The following is a 20290-nucleotide window of genomic DNA, read 5'->3' as shown; positions in this document are numbered from 1 at the left end:
AGAACAGACTTGTGATTGCCAAGGGGGTGGGAGGGGAGGGACGGATTGGGATTTTGGGATTAGAAGGTGCAAACTATTATATATAGAATGGATAAACAACAAGGTCCTACTGTATAGCAAAGGGAACTATATTCAATATCCTGTGGTAAACCATAATGGAAAAGTATATAAAAGAGAATGTATATGTATGCCTATATATATATATATGTGTGTGTGTGTGTATACATATATATATATATATAACTGAATCACGTTTTGTACAGCAGAAATTAACACAGCATGTAAATCAACTATACTTCAAATTTTAAAAGTTCTATTCCAAAAGGATGTAGACAGAGGACACTAAGTCTATTCAAAATTCTTGGTAGTACACTGCCTGATTTTGTCTGTTTCTTGATTATATTTTTGCTTTGATACTCACTGAGATGGGTAATATATAGCATTCATTCATTCAGACTCAATAACTATATATTGGGCATTTACTCTGTATGAGGCACCATGCAATACAGACAATTTAATTACAATAATAGAAATCTATAATTCCCAGGTGATGAGGGGATCTCTCAATCAACAGAGATGCTCATGCTTTTGTTCTTTCTCCCTTGTGAAATTAAAAGGTAGAAAAACCACCCCCTCTGTTTTTCTGTAAAGTGCTGACTGAGCATTTGGTAATATTTATTATCATCCCAGCCTTATAGTTAGAAAGTAGCTACTACATTCCTACTCTCTAGTTTTTATGAAACTGGATACTTTGGGTGTCATTTTGTGTTTGACCTTGTTGGTCCCCCATGTAAAGATTAACTGCAACCTTGGTAATCAAGGAAGTTTATTCACAGGGGTCAATCACATGCTCTTCATTCATCCATGCATTCATTCAACAAATATTTATTGAATGCCTACAATGTTAAATAGGTAATATTCTAGGTGCTGGGGATACAGAAATGAACAAAGCAGATAAAAACTCTATCCTACATTCTAGTGGGGAGACATATACCATAACAAAACCAATAAATAAATTATCTATGTTGGGAAGTAATTATTTTTATAGAAACTACTTCAAATTCCTACAATCCTTTCTGTCAGGATCTATTCTCCCTATGACTCCTATTTCCAAAATATTCATGGATATCTTACGATTATTGACTCTCTTCATGTTATAGAGGGCTTTTCTTTTTATAGTAGACATGTGTATTTGTGTAAATATAGACCTTTATAGGGCTTCCCTGGTGGTGCAGTGGTTGAGAGTCCGCCTGCCAATGCAGGGGACACGGGTTCGTGCCCCGGTCCAGGAAGATCCCACATGCCGCGGAGCGGCTGGGCCCGTAAGCCATGGCCGCTGAACCTGTGCGTCCAGAGCCTGTGTTCCGCAACGGGAGAAGCCACAACAGGGAGAAGCCACAACATTGAGAAGCCGCGTACCACAAAAAAAAAAAAAAAAAAAAAAAAAAAAAAGACCTTTATAACCTCTTGGATGACATAATGATTCCACCCAGGTCCAGGAGCATGTATTTCATGGATAATGAGTAGATTTTAAAATAGTTGAACAGTAGATGGAGAAGTTCTTCAGTTTGCAGGGAGAAAGAGGGAAGCACAGATCCCATGAGAATCTGTGAATCCAAAAGTGATGGAACCTCTCTTGGGAAAAAGGTTCATACTCATCAAAGTTTTACACCTTAAGGGTTCAAAAACCCCATAAACTTCACCCATTACAGGTTAAGTCCAGCTGTTCAATGAGATTCAGCTAGCAGATGACAGATTTGAGAAACACCAGGTTGGCAGAGGGCTGGTAAAGCATTATACTGATAGCCCTATTTCAAATCTTGATTTAGCCACTTAATAGCTGTACAAAATTGAAGAAGTCACTCAAACTCTCTGGGCCTCAGTTTCCTGATTTTTAAATGGAGATAACGTGCATTTACTTCAGAGGGTTGGCAAATGCCTGAGTGTTTATGTAAAGCTCTAGGGACAGTGCCTGGTGCCCAGCAGGACCTGAACAAAGGTGGCTGCTATCATTGGCTACTGTGCTTATTAAAAATTGGATTTCAGACCCTGGCAACAATACAGCTGTGAAAATTGCAAAGGAGGTCAAGAGGCCACATCTGTCCCCATACTCCCCAGTATTCCTGTCCTGCCAGTACTAATATCTTAAAAATAAATACGTTGACCAGGGAAGTACTTACCTCAAAAGCCTCCTCAAGGGAAACTCTTTCATTAAAAGCAAAGACTGCAGGGCTGATATCCAAGGCACTAAACTCCATGGTGGCCGTGATGATGGATGACCTACTGGCAGATTGTCCATTGCTAAAAAACACAGCAACTCTCTGCACATTGGCTCCTGCTAACATCCGCTTGAAGATGTTCCGAGCCACAAACTTCATCGAGTTACCAATGTCTCGGACTTCTCCGGAGTTTTGATATTTAATTTGGGAAAGAAGCTGGAGGAGTTGCTTCTTACTATGGTAGTCAGACCCACGGATGAGGTAGTTGGTGTCTAAGTCGAAGGAAACCACGACAACTCTTGCTCCCACAGGGCAATTATTTTCCCTGATGTGAAGGTCATTGACAATAGAAATGATGATGTCCCTCGTTTCATTAAATCTCTGCTCTGTGATATCGTAGGACTGGTCCAGGGCAAATACTAGCTCTGTTGGATACACTGGACACTTTTCTACAAAGATGAGAAGCAAAAGTATTAAGTTATTTCACTGGGTCAAAAGCCTTTCCCATTCCCTTTACTCCAGTGAGATAGGTTGACACTGAGGTCTGGGAAAATGCAAGTGTCACGTAAACCCTAGAACCAGAGGTACCCACATGTAAAGGGAGGAAAAGACTCTCCTTTGTTAGCCTGAAGGTGTTACCTAAATACAGAGCAGTGATATTTTGCTATATAATGCTCAGACTTCACTGCCCACCATCATTCTACTATTTAAAAAGAAATTGGAAGGAGTATTTGAGCTGATGGAACTTGCTGTATCTTGATTGTGGTGGTGATTACATGAATCTATGCATGTGTAAAAACCGAACAAAAGAGTGAATTTTACTGTATGGAAAATTTTTAAAGGAAACTATGGCTTATCAGAAAATCTGAAGGTAAGGTAACCCTCTTGCACTGTTGGTGGGAATGTAAATTGATACAGCCACTATGGAGAACTGTATGGAGGTTCCTTAAAAAACTAAAAATAGAATTACTATATGACCCAGCAATCCCACTACTGGGAATATATCCAGAGAAAACCATAATTCAAAAAGAATCATGTAACACAATGTTCACTGCAGCTCTATTTACAATAGCCAGGACATGCAAGCAACCTAAATGCCCATCGACAGATGAATGGATAAAGAAGATGTGGTACATATATACACTGGAATATTACTCAGCCATAAAAAGGAACGAAATTGGGTCATTTGTAGAGACGTGGGTGGATCTGGAGACTGTGATACAGAGTGAAGTAAGTCAGAAAGAGAAAAACAAATATTGTATATTAACGCATATATGTGGAACCTAGAAAAATGGTAGAGATGACCAGTTTGCAGGGCAGAAATAGAGACACAGATGTAGAGAACAAACATATGGACACCAAGTGGGGAAAGTGGTGGTGGGGGGTGGTGGTGGTGTGATGAATTGGGGGATTGGGATTGACATGTATATACTAATATGTATAAAATGGATAACTAATAAGAACCTGCTGTATAAAAAATATAAAATTCAAAAAAAAATCTGAAAGTTTATTCTCTTCAAAAATCTTCAGAAATGGGGCTTCCCTGGTGGCGCAGTGGTTGAGAGTCCGCCTGCTGATGCAGGGGTCACAGGTTCGTGCACCGGTCCAGGAAGATCCCACATGCTGTGGAGCGGATGGGCCCGTGAGCCATGGCTGCTGAGCCTGCGCGTCCAGAGCCTGTGCTCTGCAACGGGAGAGGCCACAACAGTGAGAGGCCCACGTACCGCAAAAAAAAAAAAAATCTTCAGAAATGATCTACTAATAATGATAAAGTCAGCTGGAAGATTTTCATCCACTTATGTGCAAACATTTATTGAGTATCCACCATGTGAAATGCAGGGTAACATGTGCTGTGAGATACATATGAAGATGAACAAATCCAAGTTTGCCCTCGAGGAACTTGTCTGGGGAAGATCACGATATTGAAAGGTAGAGAGTGATTATTATTCTTCACAGGGATTCAGAGGACAAAGAGGCTGTTTCCAGAGAGAGAGGATTTCAGGGGCTTTGGGATGACAGCGAGGGTGGCAGGAGGAAGGGGGCAGCACAGTGGACCATGGCAGGCTTTCAACAAGCTATTATAAAGATGGGACTGTCTGTAATCTCCAACTCAATCCTAATAGTTTTATGATGACTGCACTTTGGGAATTTCATAGGTAATCTGCCCTATGTATCAAACCAAACTTTTCAAAGTCCTTGTTAAAGTCTGAACACAGGAAGAGAAAATGAAATTATTTAAAAATTAAGCACCCCCTCATCTACATCTACTCTCCCCAACCTAGCTAACTATCAAAATGCATAAAACTCAAAATATAGCATCTCCCCACCATTGTTACCAGTAACAGAAATAGAAGAGGAAGTGTTGATTTTGAGATGTATTTTGAATCAAGACATTTTGCTGTGAAGAAATTTTTAAAATATGCAAGCCAATAATGAAAAAGAAAATGAGAAAAATGGACTATGCCTTATTTCTTAGCCCTATACTAAAAATGATTAATGAAGTGGTAGATAGCATCTTCAGACCTATCATCACAGATTTTCCTAGAAGGCAGCACAAGTTTCCATTTATTTTTAATCTCTCCCTTTCTTAGTGCCCAGTAGGGTACCTGATAAATTTAATTCAAACCCCTGAAGTTTTACTGAGTGCTTAGATTTACTAAGATTTTTTTTTTTTTGGAATAAAGTGAATGGTGCCAAACTTTGGGATGAGCTCAAAGATCCGGTGGATCTATGTCAGCAGGCCTCTAGGAGACCAGGAGCTCTTGGAGTTGACTTAACCGGCTCAGGGGTGACATCATCCGAGGGGTCTAAGGCACCACAGAACACCGACTGTAGTCTAGGCCCCAAGAAGACCATCCTCCATGCTCTGGGTCAGGCTGACGAGTGGTGGGCACATGGAGGTGAAAGCTGTGAATGGAGGTCAGAGAGAGGAAAGGAAACATCACCCGTCCAAGGAGCCAGTGTCCACGGACTCAGCAGCAGATGGAACAACAGAATGGGTCAGGCAGCGAGCAGCCCTGCACTGAATTGCCCAGCAACACAGGACCTACCCCGTGAAGAAAATTAGTTGGAAACTGGCAGGACCTGGAAAGAACAGCAGTGTGAAAGATCTGGGAGCTGGCGGTCAGCATTTTATAGTTAAGTCCAAACATGACACTTAAAATTATAGTCATAATAAGTGTCTGCACAGAAGGAAGAAGTCTCTTTTCCCATGGGGATGAGAGTTTCTTTTTTTTTCCTTTGTGAAGTGTTTATTCAAATATTTTGCCCATTTACTTTTATTTTTTTTTATTTATTGAAGTATAGTTGATTTACAGTGTTGTGTTAGTTACAACAAAGTGATTCAGTTAGACATACATATATATATCTATTTTTTCCCAATTCTTTTCCCTTATAGGTTGTTATAAACTATTGAGTATAGTTCCTTGTGCTATACAGTAGGTCCTTGTTGGTTATCTATTTTATATATAGTAGTGTGTATATGGTCTTGTCAGAATGCAAGAATTATTTCAGCAAGCTGCATAATATGGTAAGAATACTCACCTTTCCAACAAGCTATAAAGAGGAGAGAGAGAGAAAGAGTCTGTTACACTTTTGGAATGCGGACTGAAAATAATCCAAAAAATAAAATTTCAACAAAGTTTAATATTCTGTTTAACTCTAATTGCAAATGGGGCTAGTTTCTAGTAACAGGAAGCCAAGGTTAAAGGATGGAGGAGGGTGGACACAGAAGTTTATTATTTTGTGGATCTTCCTGACCTTTCCTCCTTGTGAGCTGTGGCCAGCAGACATTAGCAGAATTCTGGTTGAAATTTGAATCACTGATCACTTGTTTTAGAAACAGAACAGATGAGCCTCTGATTAAAAGGTAAGATAGCTAAAATTCAATTTGTTTTGTCTCTATTTTACAGCCTTCTGAGAGCCATTCAACAAGGCAGGACTAAAATACGGGGTCTTATTTTCTTCCCTGATGAGCACCTTGGGAACCTCTATTTTTCTGCAGAGCTGTGGAGATTTCCAAATGAACTTCGTCTCTGCTAAAAAAAATACAGCTCCTGTGTTTGTGTGATCTTGTATCCAGACTGAGGGAATCCTCTGCTTTCTCCCGAGCATCTGGTTTCTCCAAGTGATTTACCTGGTAAGCATGAGATGTAACAGGGGGAACTATTGGCAAATCTTGAAGAAAGCACAGGCCTGACAATTTCCATGTTCATTTTACTCAATTCCTAGGAAGCAAATGAAGCACTCCGAGACAATAAAAGATTTTACTAGCCCTGTCAACAAACTGGTCATCCATCCTGCTGGCCCACAGCCCACAAACACCCTCACATCAACCCTAGGAACATTTTTGTTTGTCTTCATCCTACAGTTGCTGAGATGCTGACTGCCAACAGAGAGCACACAGAACTCACGGCCTCCTCTGCATCTCAAGGCCTGAAATAGATCTCTCTTCCTGACTGAGAAGTCCCATTTGTTAACTTCCAGCCCAGCTGTGAGGCCAGAAGAACAAACTCTAGAATTAGGTGCATTTGTCTGAGTTTCAGTCTGGGGAAACTACTTGACCTCTTTTAGGGTGTTTCTTTTTTTTAATTTAGTTTTTCCTGAAAATTCTCTTTTTTATGTCTCTCCTTCTAAGACTCCAATTACTTGGGCCCTCCTGTTTTATTCCCAACCTCCCTTTCTCTCTCCTTTCTCCCCAGCTTCCTAGATCTCTTACTTTATTCTGGGGGAAGTTCCCACCCACCATCCCAGGGCCCTCATGCCAGTGCATCTGGAGCTGCTGTAGGGCTGAAGAACAAACATGGTGCAGCAGGAGTCCAACCTTGCAGGGCAACTGAATTAGCTCCAAAGGCCTGTCACCCAAACCCCTATCTCAGTTCTGCATTCTAGAGTTCCATGCTCTCTGATCAGCACCCTGTCTGGTTATAGATTCTGCCCACTCCACAACAACCCCTTAATTTCTTGGCTAACTCCTTTCATGCAGTGTTGGAAAATGCCCTCACACCCCAAATCCTCCAAGATAGGTATTCACCTCCCTGCCCCTTCCACCCCTTGGGTCTTCCCTGATTTAGATCACACACTCCTCTCCCTACAATAGCTCTCCTCTTGTCCTCTCCCTGTGCCCCAGGCTGGTTCTCACCTCCTCCCTGTGCTGGAGAGCCTTTCAGCTCTCAAGTGACATCTTTGACGTGGGTTCCCCCACTCAACATTGGAGTTTTCTCCACTGGCTGCTTCTTGCCTCTTTCCAAGTTGCCCACACTTGGTGGGATTTCCTCATCTCTGCAGTGCCATTTTTTCTGGTGTTGGGCCCACTCTTTTTGCTAATGCATCTCCCTGGGTTCATCTCTTGGAATTCTATTTCTGTCTCTCTAGTTTCACATCCTTTGGAAGCTCATTCATCCCTGCGGCTCTAAGGATGTTAGTAACTCCAGCTTCCATTCTGCCTGTAGATCATTTCACTTTAGGGTCTACACAGCATTCCTCTGCCTCTAAAATGTTTAAACTCATCACTTCTTCCTACCAATAGATTTTCTTCACAATTCTTCCTCTGCCTTCTCATCCTCAGTGGTACCAAACCTCTCCCGCTGTGGTCTTAGAGTTTTTATTTATTTATTTATTTTAAATTTTATTTTAATTATTTATTTTTTTATACAGCAGGTTGTTAGTTATCTATTTTATACATATTAGTGTATACATGTCAATCCCAATCTCCCAATTCATCCCACCACCACCTCCTCCTCCCGGCTTTCCTCCCTTTGTGTCCATATGTTTGTTCTCTACATCTGTGTCTCTATTTCTGCCTTGCAAACCGGTTCTTCTGTACCATTTTACCAGATTCCACATAAATGAATTAACATACGATATTTGTTTTTCTCTTTCTGACTTACTTCACTCCATATGACAGCCTCTGGGTACAACCATGTCTCTACAAATGACCCAATTTCATTCCTGTTTATGGCTGTGTAATATTCCATTGTATATATGTACTACATCTTCTTTAGCCATTCGTCTGTCAGTGGACATTTAGGTTGCTTCCATGACCTGGTTATTGTAAATAGTGCTGAAATGAACATTGGGGTGCATGCATCTTTTTGAATTATGGTTTTCTCAGGGTATATGCCCAGTTGTGGGATTGCTGGGTCATATGGTAATTCTATTTTTAGTATTTTAAGGAACCTCCATACTGTTCTCCATAGTGGCTGTATCAATTTACATTCCCACTAAGAGTGCAAGACGGTCCCATTTATTCCACACCCTCTCCAGCATTTATAGTTTGTAGAGTTTGCCATGACGACCACTCTGACTGGTGTGAGGTGATAACTCATTGTGGTTTTGATTTGCATTTCTCTAATGATTAGTTATGTTGAGCATCTTTTCATGTGCTTCTTGGCCATCTGTATGTCTTCTTTGGAGAAATGTCCATTTAGGTTTTCTGCCCATTTTTGGATTGGGTTGTTTGTTTTTTTAATATCGAGCTACATGAGCTGTATATATAATTTGGAGATTAACCTTTTGTCCATTGATTCATTTGCAAATATTTTCTCCCATTCTGAGGGTTTTCTTTTCATCTCATTTATAGTTTCCTTTATTGTGCAAGAGCTTTTAAATTTCATTAAGTCCCATTTGTTTATTTTTGTTTTCATCTCCATTACTCTAGGAGGTGGGTCAGAAAAGACCTTGCTGTGATTTACGTCAAAGAATGTTCTTTCTATGTTTTTCTCTAAGAGTTTTATAGTGTATGGCCTTACATTTAGTTCTTTAGTCCATTTTGAGTATATTTTTGTGTATGGTGTTAGGAAGAGTTCTAATTTCATTCTTTTACATGTAGCTGTTCAGTTTTCCCAGCAGCACTTATTGAAGAAACTGTTTTTTATTCATTGTTTATCCTTGCCTCCTTTGTCACAGGTTAATTGACCATAGGTGCGTGGGTGTATCTCTGGGCTTTCTATCCTGTTCCATTGATCTATATGTCTATCTTTGTGCCAGTACCATACTGTCTGATTACTGTAGCTTTGTAGTATAGTCTGAAGTCTGGGAGCCTGATTCCTCCAGCTCCATTTTTTCCCCTCAGGATTGTGTTGGCTATTTGGGGTCTTTTGTGTCTCCATACAAATTTTAAGATTTTTTTGTTCTAGCTCTGTAAAAAAATATCACTGGTAATTTGAGAGGGATTGCATTGAATCTGTAGATGGCTTTGGGTAGTACAGTCGTTTTCACAATATTGATTCTTCCAATCCAAGAACATGGTATATCTCTCCATCTGTTTGTGTTATCTTTGATTTCTTTCGTCAGTGTCTTATGGTTTTCTGAGTACAGGTCTTTTACCTCCTTCAGGAGGTTTATTCCTAGGTATTTTATTCTTTTTGTTGTGATGGTGAATGGGATTGTTTCCTTAACTTCTTTTTCTGATCTTTCATTGTTAGTGTATAGGAATGCCAGAGATTTCTGTGCATTAATTTTGTATCCTGTTACTTTATCAAATTCATTGATTAGCTCTAGTAGTTTTCTGGTGGCATCATTAAGATTATCTATGTATAGCATCATGTCATCTGTAAACAGTGACAGTTTTACTTCTTCTTTTCCAATATGTATTCCTTTTTCTTCTCTGATGGCGGTGGCTAGGACTTCCAAAACTATGTTGAATAATAGTGGCGAGAGTGTACATCCTTGTCTTTTTCCTGGTCTTAGAGGAAATGCATTCCGTGTTTCACCATTGAGAATGATGTTTGCTGTGGGTTTGTCGGATATGGCCTTTATCATGTTGAGGTAGGTTCCCTCTATACCCACTTTCTGGAGAGTTTTTATCATAAATGGGTGTTGAATTTTGTCAAAAGCTTTTTCTGCATCTACTGAGATTATCATATGGTTCTTATCCTTCAGTTTGTTAATATGGTATATCACATTGATTGATTTGTGTATATTGAAGAATCCTTGCATCCCTGGATAAATCCCACTTGATCATGGTGTATGATCCTTTTAATGTGTTGTTGGATTCTGTTTGCTAGCATTTTGTTGAGTACTTTTGCATCTATATTCATCAGTGACATTGGTCTGTAATTTTCTTTTTCTGTAGTATCTTTGTCTGGTTTTGGTATCAGGCTGATGGTGGCCTCATAGAATGAGTTTGGGAGTGTTTCTTCCTCTGCAATTATTTGGAAGAGTTCAAGATGGATGGGTGTTAGCTCTTCTCTAAATGTTTGATAGAATTCACCCAGGAAGCCATCTGGTACTGGACTTTTGTTTGTTGGAAGATTTTTAATCACAGTTTCAATTTCATTACTTGTGATTGGTCTGTTCATATTTTCTATTTCTTCCTAGCTCAGTCTTAGAAGGTTATACCTTTCTAAGAATTTGTCCGTTTCTTCCTGGTTGTCCATTTTATTGGCATAGATTTGCTTGTAGTAGTCTCTTAGGGTGCTGTGTATTTCTGTGGTGTCTGTTGTAACTTCTCCTTTTTCATTTCTATTCTTATTGATTTGAGTCCTCTCCCTCTTTTTCTCAATGAGTCTTGCTAATTGTTTAACAATTTAGTTTATCTTCTCAAAGAACCAGCTTTCAGTTTTATTGATCATTGTTACTATTTTCTTTGTTTCTATTTCATTTATTTCTGCTCTGATCTTTATGATTTCTTTCCTTCTGCTAACTTTGGGTTTTGTTTGTTCTTCTTTCTCTAGTCCCTTTAGGTGTAAGGTTAGATTATTTATTTATGATTTTTCTTGTTTCTTGAGGTAGGCTTGTATTGCTATAAACTTTCCTCTTAGAACTGCTTTTGTTGCATCCCATAGGTTTTGGATTACTGTGTTTTTGTTGTAATTTGTCTCTAGGTGTTTTTTGATTTCCTCTTTGATTTCTTCAGTGATCTCTTGGCTATTTAGTAACTCATTGTTTAGCCTCCATGGGTTTGTGTTTTTTACGTTTTTTTTCCCTGTAATTCATTTCGAATCTCATAGCGTTGTGGTTGGAAAACATGTTTGATATGATTTCAATTTTCTTAAATTTATCAAGGCTAATTTGTGACCGAAGATGTGATTTATCCTGGAGAATGTTCCATGGGCACTGGAGAAGAAAGTGTGATCTGCTGTTTTTGGATGGAATGTCCTATAAATATCAATTAAATACACTGGTCTGTTGTGTCATTTAAAGCTTGTGTTTCCTTATCAATTTTCTCTCTGTATGATATGTCCATTGGTATAAGTGAGGTGTTAAAGTCCCCCACTATTATTGTGTAACTGTCGATTTCCTGTTTTATAGCTGTTAGCATTTGCCTTATGTATTGAGGTGCTCCTATGCTGGGTGCATATATATTTATAATTGTTATATCTTCTTCTTGGATTGAACCCTTGATCATTATGTAGTGTCCTTCCTTGTCTTTTGTAACATTCTTTATTTTAAAGTCTATTTTATCTGATATGAGTATTGTTACTCCAGCTTTCTTTTGATTTCCATTTTCATAGAATATCTTTTTCCATCCCCTCACTTTCAGTCTGTATGTGTCCCTTGGACTGAAGTGGGTCTCTTGTAGACAGCATATATATATATATATATATATATAATATATATATATTATATATATATATATATATATATATATAATATATATATATCTTGTTTTTGTATCCATTCACTAATTTGGTTGGAGCATTTAATCCATTAACATTTGAGGTAATTATTAATATGTATGTTCCTATTACCATTTTCTTAATTGTTTTGGGTTTGCTTTTGTAGGTCCTTTACTTCTCTTGTGTTTCCCACTTAGAGAAGTTCCTTTAGCATTTGTTGTAGAGCTGGTTTGGTGGTGCTGAATTCTTTTAGCTTTTGCTTGTCTATAAAGCTTTTGATTTCTCCATTGTATCTGAATGAGATCCTTGCTGGGTAGAGTAATCTTGGTTGTAGGTTTTTCCCTTTCATCACTCTAAATATATCATGCCACTCCTCCCTGGCTTGTAGAGTTTCTGCTGAGCAATCAGCTGTTAACCTTATGGGGGTTCCCTTGTATGTTACTTGTTGTTTTTCCCTTGTTGCTTTTAATAATTTTTCTTTGTCTTTAATTTTTGTAAATTTGATTACTATGTGTCTTGGTGTGTTTCTCCTTAGGTTTATCCTGTCTGGGACTCTCTGTGCTTCCTGGACTTGGGCAGCTATTTCCTTTCCCATGTTAGGGAAGTTTTCAACTATAATCTCTTCAAATATTTTCTGAGATCCTTTCTCTCTCTCTTCTTCTGGGACTGGTATAATGCAAATATTGGTCCGTTTAATGTTGTCCCAGAGGTCTCTTAGGGTGTCTTCATTTATTTTCATTCTTTTTTTCTTTATTCTGTTCCATGGCAGTGAATTCCACCATTCTGTCTTCTTCCAGGTCAGTTATCTGTTCTTCTGCCTCAGTTATTCTGCTATTTATTCCTTCTAGTGTATTTTTCATTTCAGTTATTTTATTGTTCATCTCTGTTTGTTCTTTAATTCTTCTAGGTCTTTGTTAAACATTTCTTGCATCTTCTCAATCTTTACCTCCATTCTTTTTCCAAGGTCCTGGATCATCTTCACTATCAATATTCTGAATTCTTTTTCTGGAAGGTTGCCTATCTCCACTTCATTTAATTGTTTTTCTGGGGTTTTATCTTGTTCCTTCATCTGGTACATAGCCCTCTGCCTTTTCACTTTATCTGTCTTTCTGTGAATGTGGTTTTTGTTCCACAGACTTCAGGATTGTAGTTCTTGTTTCTATAGTCTTCCCTCTGGTAGATGAGGCTATCTAAGAGGCTTGTGCAAGCTTCCTGATGGGACGGACTGGTGGTGGGTAGAGCTGGGTGTTGCTCAGGTGGGCAGAGCTCAGTAAAACTTTAATCTACTTGTCTGGTGATAGGTGGGGGTGAGTGCCCTCCCTATTCGTTGTTTGGCCTGAGGTGACCCAGCACTTGAGGCTACAGGCTCTTTAGTGGTGCTAATCATGGACTCCAGGAGTGCTCATGTCAAGGAGTACATCCCAGAACTTCTGCTGCCAGTGTCCATTTCCCTGCAGTGAGCCACAGCCACCCCCCACCTCTGCAGGAGACCCTCCAACACTAGCAGGTAGGTCTCATTCAGTCTCCTATGAGGTCACTTCTCCTTCTCCCTGGGTCCTGATACACACACTACTTTGTGTTTGCCCTCCAAGAGTGGAATCTCTGTATCCCCCAGTCCTGTTTAAGTTCTGCAATCAAATCCTGCTAGCCTTCAAAGTCTAATTCTCCGGGAATTCCTCCTCCTGTTGCCGGACCCCCAGGCTGGGAAGCCTGACATGGGTCTCAGAACCTTCAATCCAGTGGGTGGACTTCTGTGGCATAATTGTTCTCCATTTTGTGAGTCACCCACTCACCAGTTATGAGATTTGATTTTATTGTGATTGCACCCCCTCCTACCATCTCATTGTAGTTTCTCCTTTGTCTTTGGATGTGATGTATCTTTTTTAGTGAGTTCCAGTGTTTTTCTATCAATGATTGTTCAGCAGTTACTTGTGATTCTGGTGCTCTTGCAAGAGGGAGTCCTTACAGTTGTTTTAAACTTGTTTTTGTTGTTGGTCTTTCCTGGCCATACACTTGCAATGACTACATTTTTATCCAGTGTCTTATAATAAGTCTTTCTGATTTTCCCATTTTCCATTCTTCTGACTGTGATTGTATAGGCATGAATATAAATTGAAACATGAAGAAAGACAAATCACCTAGAATTCTACCACCCTAACACAATACATGGTTACATTTTCCCAATTCCTCTTCTAGTATTTGTTTCTATGTATATATATTTACCTATATGTAAAAATGAAGAGTCAATTTAATTTTCTAGTTTTTAATGACAATATTTTTCATATTTGTGTGAGTCTTCATAAAAATCATATCTGCTTAATATTTTATCAGAGCATGATGGACTATAACCCAATTATTCTATAAGTATAAACAGTCTACTTATATAGTCATTTTTCTCTAATGAATAATATTTCAGCAACCTCTGTACCTATAATTTTTTTTCCTTTATTTCCTTAGCATAAATTTCCAGAAATGAGATCACTGGGTTTCTTTCTACTTCATATTCTCCTTGATCATAATGAAAGACAACCTCTCTCTTTGTTGACCCTGCTTTATTCCTTTGTTGAAACTACTATTTTTCTTTAAAAAATTATTTTATTGAAGCATAGTTGATTTACAATGTTGTGTTAATTTCTCCTGTACAGATAAGTGATTCAGTTATTCATATATATACATATACACATTATTTTCCATTATGGTTTATCTCAGGATAGTGAATATGCTTCCCTGTGCTACACAGTAGGACCTTGTTGTTTACCCTTTCTATATGTAATAGTTTGCACCTGCTAATCCCAAACTCCCAATCAATCCCTCCCCACCCCCCACCCCCTTGGCAACCACAAGTGTGTTCTCTATGTCTCTGAGTCTGTGAAACTATTCTCTTGCTGCTTCCCATCATTTCCTATAACCAGATTCAATGACTTCCATTGAAGCAGCCTTCATTAATTAAGTAGCCAACCAATCCCAGATCCCCATGTCCATCCCTTTAACACCATGCCCTCCAGGCCTTTGTACATAATTGTTATACTAGTGTGAGCTGAGTCACACACCTTTTGAGTTGGTCACTGATTGTTTCCCACAGGCATGTTTTCTCTCCCTCTAGGAAGCACACCTCTGAGCTAAGGCATGTGCCTTTTCCTTCCTCCTTTGTTGTGAGCTGTTCCCACAGCAGGCACTCACAGCAAGCCTGCTGCCAAGGACATATGGTTTCTCCACCAGTGAGTTCAGCCTACTGATTCCACATCCCCACACTGCCTTCATCCTAAGTGCCCTCACTAATCAATGATGCTCTACAACACACAGATACTCACGACTATGGTCCTGCATGAACTGGATTAGATCACATTGCTGTACATGAAAAAGGAGAGAGAAAATAAGAAACATGAACACAGTGAATTCCAAGTGGCCATATTCATTTCCCAATGAACAGGTTGCATTTTTGTGTGTGTGAATAAGACGATACATACAGAATATACCGGCTGCCCTGCCATGCCTTTAGGGCCCTAGGAAAACAAAAACAGAGCAAGTTATTGGTATGTGAATTGGAGTCTTCAGTGCTCTTCCCCCACACACTGAGAGTATAAACCTTTCTGTTTCAGTGTTTGATCAATTAAGCTAATGTCTACCTAGAATGAACTGAATGACTTTTCTAGGACGACAAGAAGGAAAGAAACAAAAGTACTTTTTAAAGATACTTGTACTGCAGACAGAACATTTAGAAGGCATTTCTCATAATAATACTTAAAATTATAAACAGCAGGCTTCCCAAAGAGTAGCATGAAGGAGAGACATTTACTGAAGTATATTTAAAACACTGGCAGCAGCACACAGCCTCAACATATGTGAAAAAAAAAAAAGACAATTACATAGCCAAATGGACATTACACAGAAGGAGAGCATACACATTAAGCTCATAAATGCTGAAGGTGATGGAGGAAAGGAATACAGATAATTGGGTGAGATGAGTCAGGGAAGGCGCTAAACACAGTCAGCTGCCTTTCTTGACAGTGTGAGCTTTTCTCATTTTCCTTTTAATTCCTTTTTATCAGGATCAGCCTTCTTCTTGGCAGTTGGTTCTCAATGTGTTTGCACATATGAATCCCTTTGGGCAGCTTTTAAGTATTATTATGAGAAATGCCTTCTAAATGTTCTATCTGCAGTACAAGTATCTTTAAAAAGTACTTTTGTTTCTTTCCTTCTTGTCGTCCTAGAAAAACCATTCGGTTCAGTCTAGGTAGACATTAGCTTAATTGATCAAACACTGAAAGTTAGGATGTTTGCTGGCTTCAGAAAATGCTGTCACATGCTCATGATTGCTGTATGATTTCACTGACCCCTCAGAAGCTCATCCATGAATGTCAGTGTAAGAACCTCTGTTCTAAATGACAACTGGGCATCTGTCCATCCATCCATCTATCCATCTATCCATCCATCCATTCACCCATCCATTGAACAGTTAAGTTTCTGCTGAATGCTGATGTGGCCCACTGTGTGCTGCTGGTATTAACCAGAACTGTCAGGGCATCCATGGTTCTACCCACTGCGGGCATATTTTCTTCCTGACCCAAATCAAGAAATATGCATCTCACTAAAAGATTCAGAGTCTTATTTTTCCATTTACAAGAGACAGCAGAAAACAGAAAAAAAATGCACAGCCATTTAAACAGAGAGAGGAAGAGTTTCCAGCTAATGAATAGAGTAGGCAGCCCACATCCTACAGAAGATCAGAACTGTGGAGAGTAGGTTCCAAAAGACTGAGTTTAAGAATAACTTAGAGCAACTCCTTAAGGAGAGACTGAGGACCACAGGCATGAGACAGAGAAACCATGGTATACCAGACCAGCATGGCCAAAGACAAGAGCAGGAGGATATGGGACCTCCAGGGAGAGCTCCAGAATCTGGAAAGGAGGCAAATCCAGACCAGTCCAGATTGACTCAGAGACCAGATTCTCACCCACATGACTAAGAATAGTCACCAGTTCCTTAATTCAAAAGAAAGAAAAGATTGTACCAGAGTATCCTTTACAGTGAGTTGATTATCATTCTACTACAGATTCAGTTTTCCGCAAAACATCCATGTTTTTGTTTTCTTTATAAAGTTGCAAGTTAAAGAACCCCTCCAGGTAGTCAGAAAACAATCACAATACACAAAACAAGAGAAGCAGTTTCTCCTGTCCTTACACAATGCTTCCTGCACCTCACACACAAAACACAGATGCTGGCAACATTTAGTTCTTATTTGACTGTTCTCTTTAGGGGAGAGAGACATGTTAATGTCATCACAATAACACATAAGGCACTAAAATAGAGATATGGATATCTTGTCAGTGGGAGATGTGCCTGGCTCTGTCCAGGAATGCTTCTAGAGGTGCCATTTCTTTTGTAATTGAATCACAGTGGAAAGTTGCAATTTTATTTCCAAATCTCCCCAGCGTCTATATCGTGAGGTCAGGAAGGCAAAAATACTGGTTTGGGAAATCCTATCAACCTGTCAGGACACCTTAGTGAAGCTTATGCATTCTCATCCCTATTTTTTTCCTTCAGTAAAAATTAACAGTCACAGCTCATATTTGCATTGAACTTTATAGTTTATGAAGAGCATTCACATTTGACTATCTGATCCTCACAGCTACCTTTTGAGGTGTTTCCAACAGGACATGTCATTCCCATTTTAGAAGGAAATTGAGAGACCCAGGGACTAGTCCAAGTGCACCCAGGTAGCAAGAAGCAGAGTCTGGACTTGAACCAGTGATTCTGCCTTTAAATTCTGTGCTCATTCCAGTGGGCACCCTAGGAAGCAGCACATGACCCTTAGTTCTAATGAGTGTACTTACTCTCCGTCCAGGAGGGCCTTGACGTCCTTGAGAGCCTTCCTCACCTTTCAAACCTACAGTGAGCTGCAGGTAGAAATATACATGAGTTTCCACATCCTCTATCCATGGAGACTACCTCAGCCTTAATGTGACTTTATAATTTAAAAAAAATTTTAGCAAAAGCAACTATTAATTCAAGTTAAGCAAATTCCTTATGTGTAATATAGATAGCCATTCTTTTTTCCCACAGAACTCACAGAAAAATTAATTTTTCCAATAGTTCATTGTTAGTGTATAGAAACACAACTGACTTTTATATATTGGTTTTGTATCTTGAAACTTTACTGAATTTGTTTATTACTTCTAACAGTTTTTTTTAACATCTTTATTGGAGTATAATTGCTTTACAATGGTATGTTAGTTTCAGCTTCACAACAAAATGAATCAGTTATATATATACATATATTCCCATATCTCTTCCCGCTTGCGTCTCCCTCCCTCCCACCCTCCCTATCCCACCCCTCCAGGCGAGAGGGTGTGGAGAAAAGGGAACCCTCTTACACTGTTGGTGGGAATGTAAATTGATACAGCCACTGTGGAGAACAGTATGGAGGTTCCTTAAAAAGCTACAAATAGAACTACCATATGACCCAGCAATCCCACTACTGGGCATATACCCTGAGAAAACCATAATTCAAAAAGAGTCATGTACCAAAATGTTCTAACAGTTTTTAATGAAGTCTTTAAGATTTTCTATCTATAAGATCATATCATCTGCAAACAGACACTTTTACTTCTTCCTTTCCAATTTGGATGACTTTTATTTCTTTTTCTTGCCTAATTGCTCTAGCTAGGACTTCCAGTATTATGTTGAAAAGGAGTAGTGAGAGTGGACACCTATGTCTTGTTCCTGGTCTTCGCAGGAAAGCTTTCAGCCTTTCATTGTTGAGTGTGATGTTAGTTGTGGATTTTTCAAATATGGCCTTTATTATGTTGAGGTAATTTCCTTCTATACCCAATTTGTTAAGAGTTTTTATATTGAAAGGATGTTGAATTTTGTCAAATGTTTTTTCAGCATTTATTGAGATGATCATATGATTTTTATCTTTCATCCTAAATAGTAATTCTTAATTATTGGTAAACATCCATTTCCCTCTTAGCCTCTTCATTTAGTGATATCTTTTGCTCTGGCACTGGCTGTGCATTTAAATCTAAATTAGTCATAAGCTAGAACTGGCGCTTTAAACAAGTGAATACACTATAGCACACGGAGATCTAATAAAAAGCTGCCATCTGCAAAGAATCAAATAAGAAAAATAATTCCCCACATATATAAGGACATGGGTTGGCTGTATCATTCCCATAACTCAAGGTGATGGATATAGATACTAATGAAATTTGTCCAGTCAGATGTAAAATATCTGTTGAATTGCATCTCTTTCATGCTGGTAATGACCTTCGATATTACACTGAAACTTTAAAATGAAAGGATGCTTGTCTTGGCATTTTGGTTTTTTAATAAGTATAACACTCTACTCTGCACTTTGCTATTTAGAACATCTCAACAGCTTTCCTTAAAATGAATACACCAGGTGACCTTGGCTCTGGGGACTGGAACTGTCAGAAAACGCTCCAGGACAGAGTAGGAAGATGTCAGCTTCATTTCCACTCACAGGGTTAATATTCTGGGCTTTAATATGTGCCCTAGAAAAGACTGGAAGACACTGACACTTTTTAGAATAGCCTGTTATCAATCTGTAAATACTTAAAATAGTTCAGATTCATGGAAACATAGAATTTTAGAGCTGAAAGTAGCTTTTGTGTCATTAAGTTTAACTCCCATGTTATAGGAATAGAGACCTTGAAAAGATGTGTTGAAGATCACACAGCTAGGAAGTGGCATTTCAGATGACCCTGGGTTGGATTGACAATCCACATTAATAATTACAACATAAAAGCCAGAATCTTCCAAAGAAACATTTATTATTTCTGGAATTATAGGTCACTTACTGTTAGTCCCCTAAATCCTTTGGGTCCAGGCCCCCCAGGAATTCCAGGATCACCAACAACACCCTAAAGATTCAGATATAAGAAATCAAGATATTAAAATACTTGCTATGAAAGAATAAAAGTAATTCTCTCCAAACCAAAATCTAATTGATCTTATAACTATATCATATATTAAATATTAAATGTCATTTCTTCTTGTCATTTAGAACTAAGCCACTGATACACCTAGATATTCTCCAAACTATTTTAATTTTTTTGAGAATACAAATATTTATGCATCAATACCAATACAATGGCTATCCAATCAGTTACTAAAAATACCTAAAGAAAAATGCTTGAAAATCAAGGAAAACATATGGGGTATTGACTACATAAAGTACTAACTAATGAATTACTTCCTAAATTCATGAATCATTCCTCAAAAAGTTGAAGGTAAAAAGAAATTTATTCTGACTTTGGTGGAAAACTAATTTAACACTTATCAATATGCTAATTTACCATTTATCTGTAAATTGGAATATGCTAATTTTCTCTCTTTATCAGCAAATTAGAAAATTGGTCCTTTACAATGAGAACTCCTATCCTAACAGTTATTTATATAGTCCCTTCTTGAACCCTTCTCCACCTAAGGAAAGAATCTCTTTTGGTAATTCATCAATTAAAAGCACTCTTAAGGGAATCAAAAATT

The 20290-nt window shown here is 38.6% G+C and overlaps 1 protein-coding gene across 1 annotated transcript in view; it reads right to left on the bottom strand.

Annotated features, from left to right (window-relative positions):
* Window positions 1–20290, bottom strand: part of COL6A5 (collagen type VI alpha 5 chain) — a 107830-nt gene that overhangs the window by 37784 nt on the left and 49756 nt on the right. The window contains exons 27-32 of the mRNA XM_033856330.1: window positions 19603–19665; window positions 17614–17676; window positions 15247–15282; window positions 15091–15127; window positions 5763–5774; window positions 2181–2668 (exon numbers count right to left, since the gene is read on the bottom strand). Of these exons, the coding sequence (XP_033712221.1) occupies window positions 2181–2668; window positions 5763–5774; window positions 15091–15127; window positions 15247–15282; window positions 17614–17676; window positions 19603–19665 (699 nt within the window). The remainder of the gene's footprint in view (window positions 1–2180; window positions 2669–5762; window positions 5775–15090; window positions 15128–15246; window positions 15283–17613; window positions 17677–19602; window positions 19666–20290) is intronic.

Source organism: Tursiops truncatus, chromosome 4, assembly GCF_011762595.2.
Source record: "Tursiops truncatus isolate mTurTru1 chromosome 4, mTurTru1.mat.Y, whole genome shotgun sequence".
Taxonomy (NCBI): domain Eukaryota; kingdom Metazoa; phylum Chordata; class Mammalia; order Artiodactyla; family Delphinidae; genus Tursiops; species Tursiops truncatus.
This window is presented reverse-complemented; position numbering and strand designations above follow the sequence as displayed.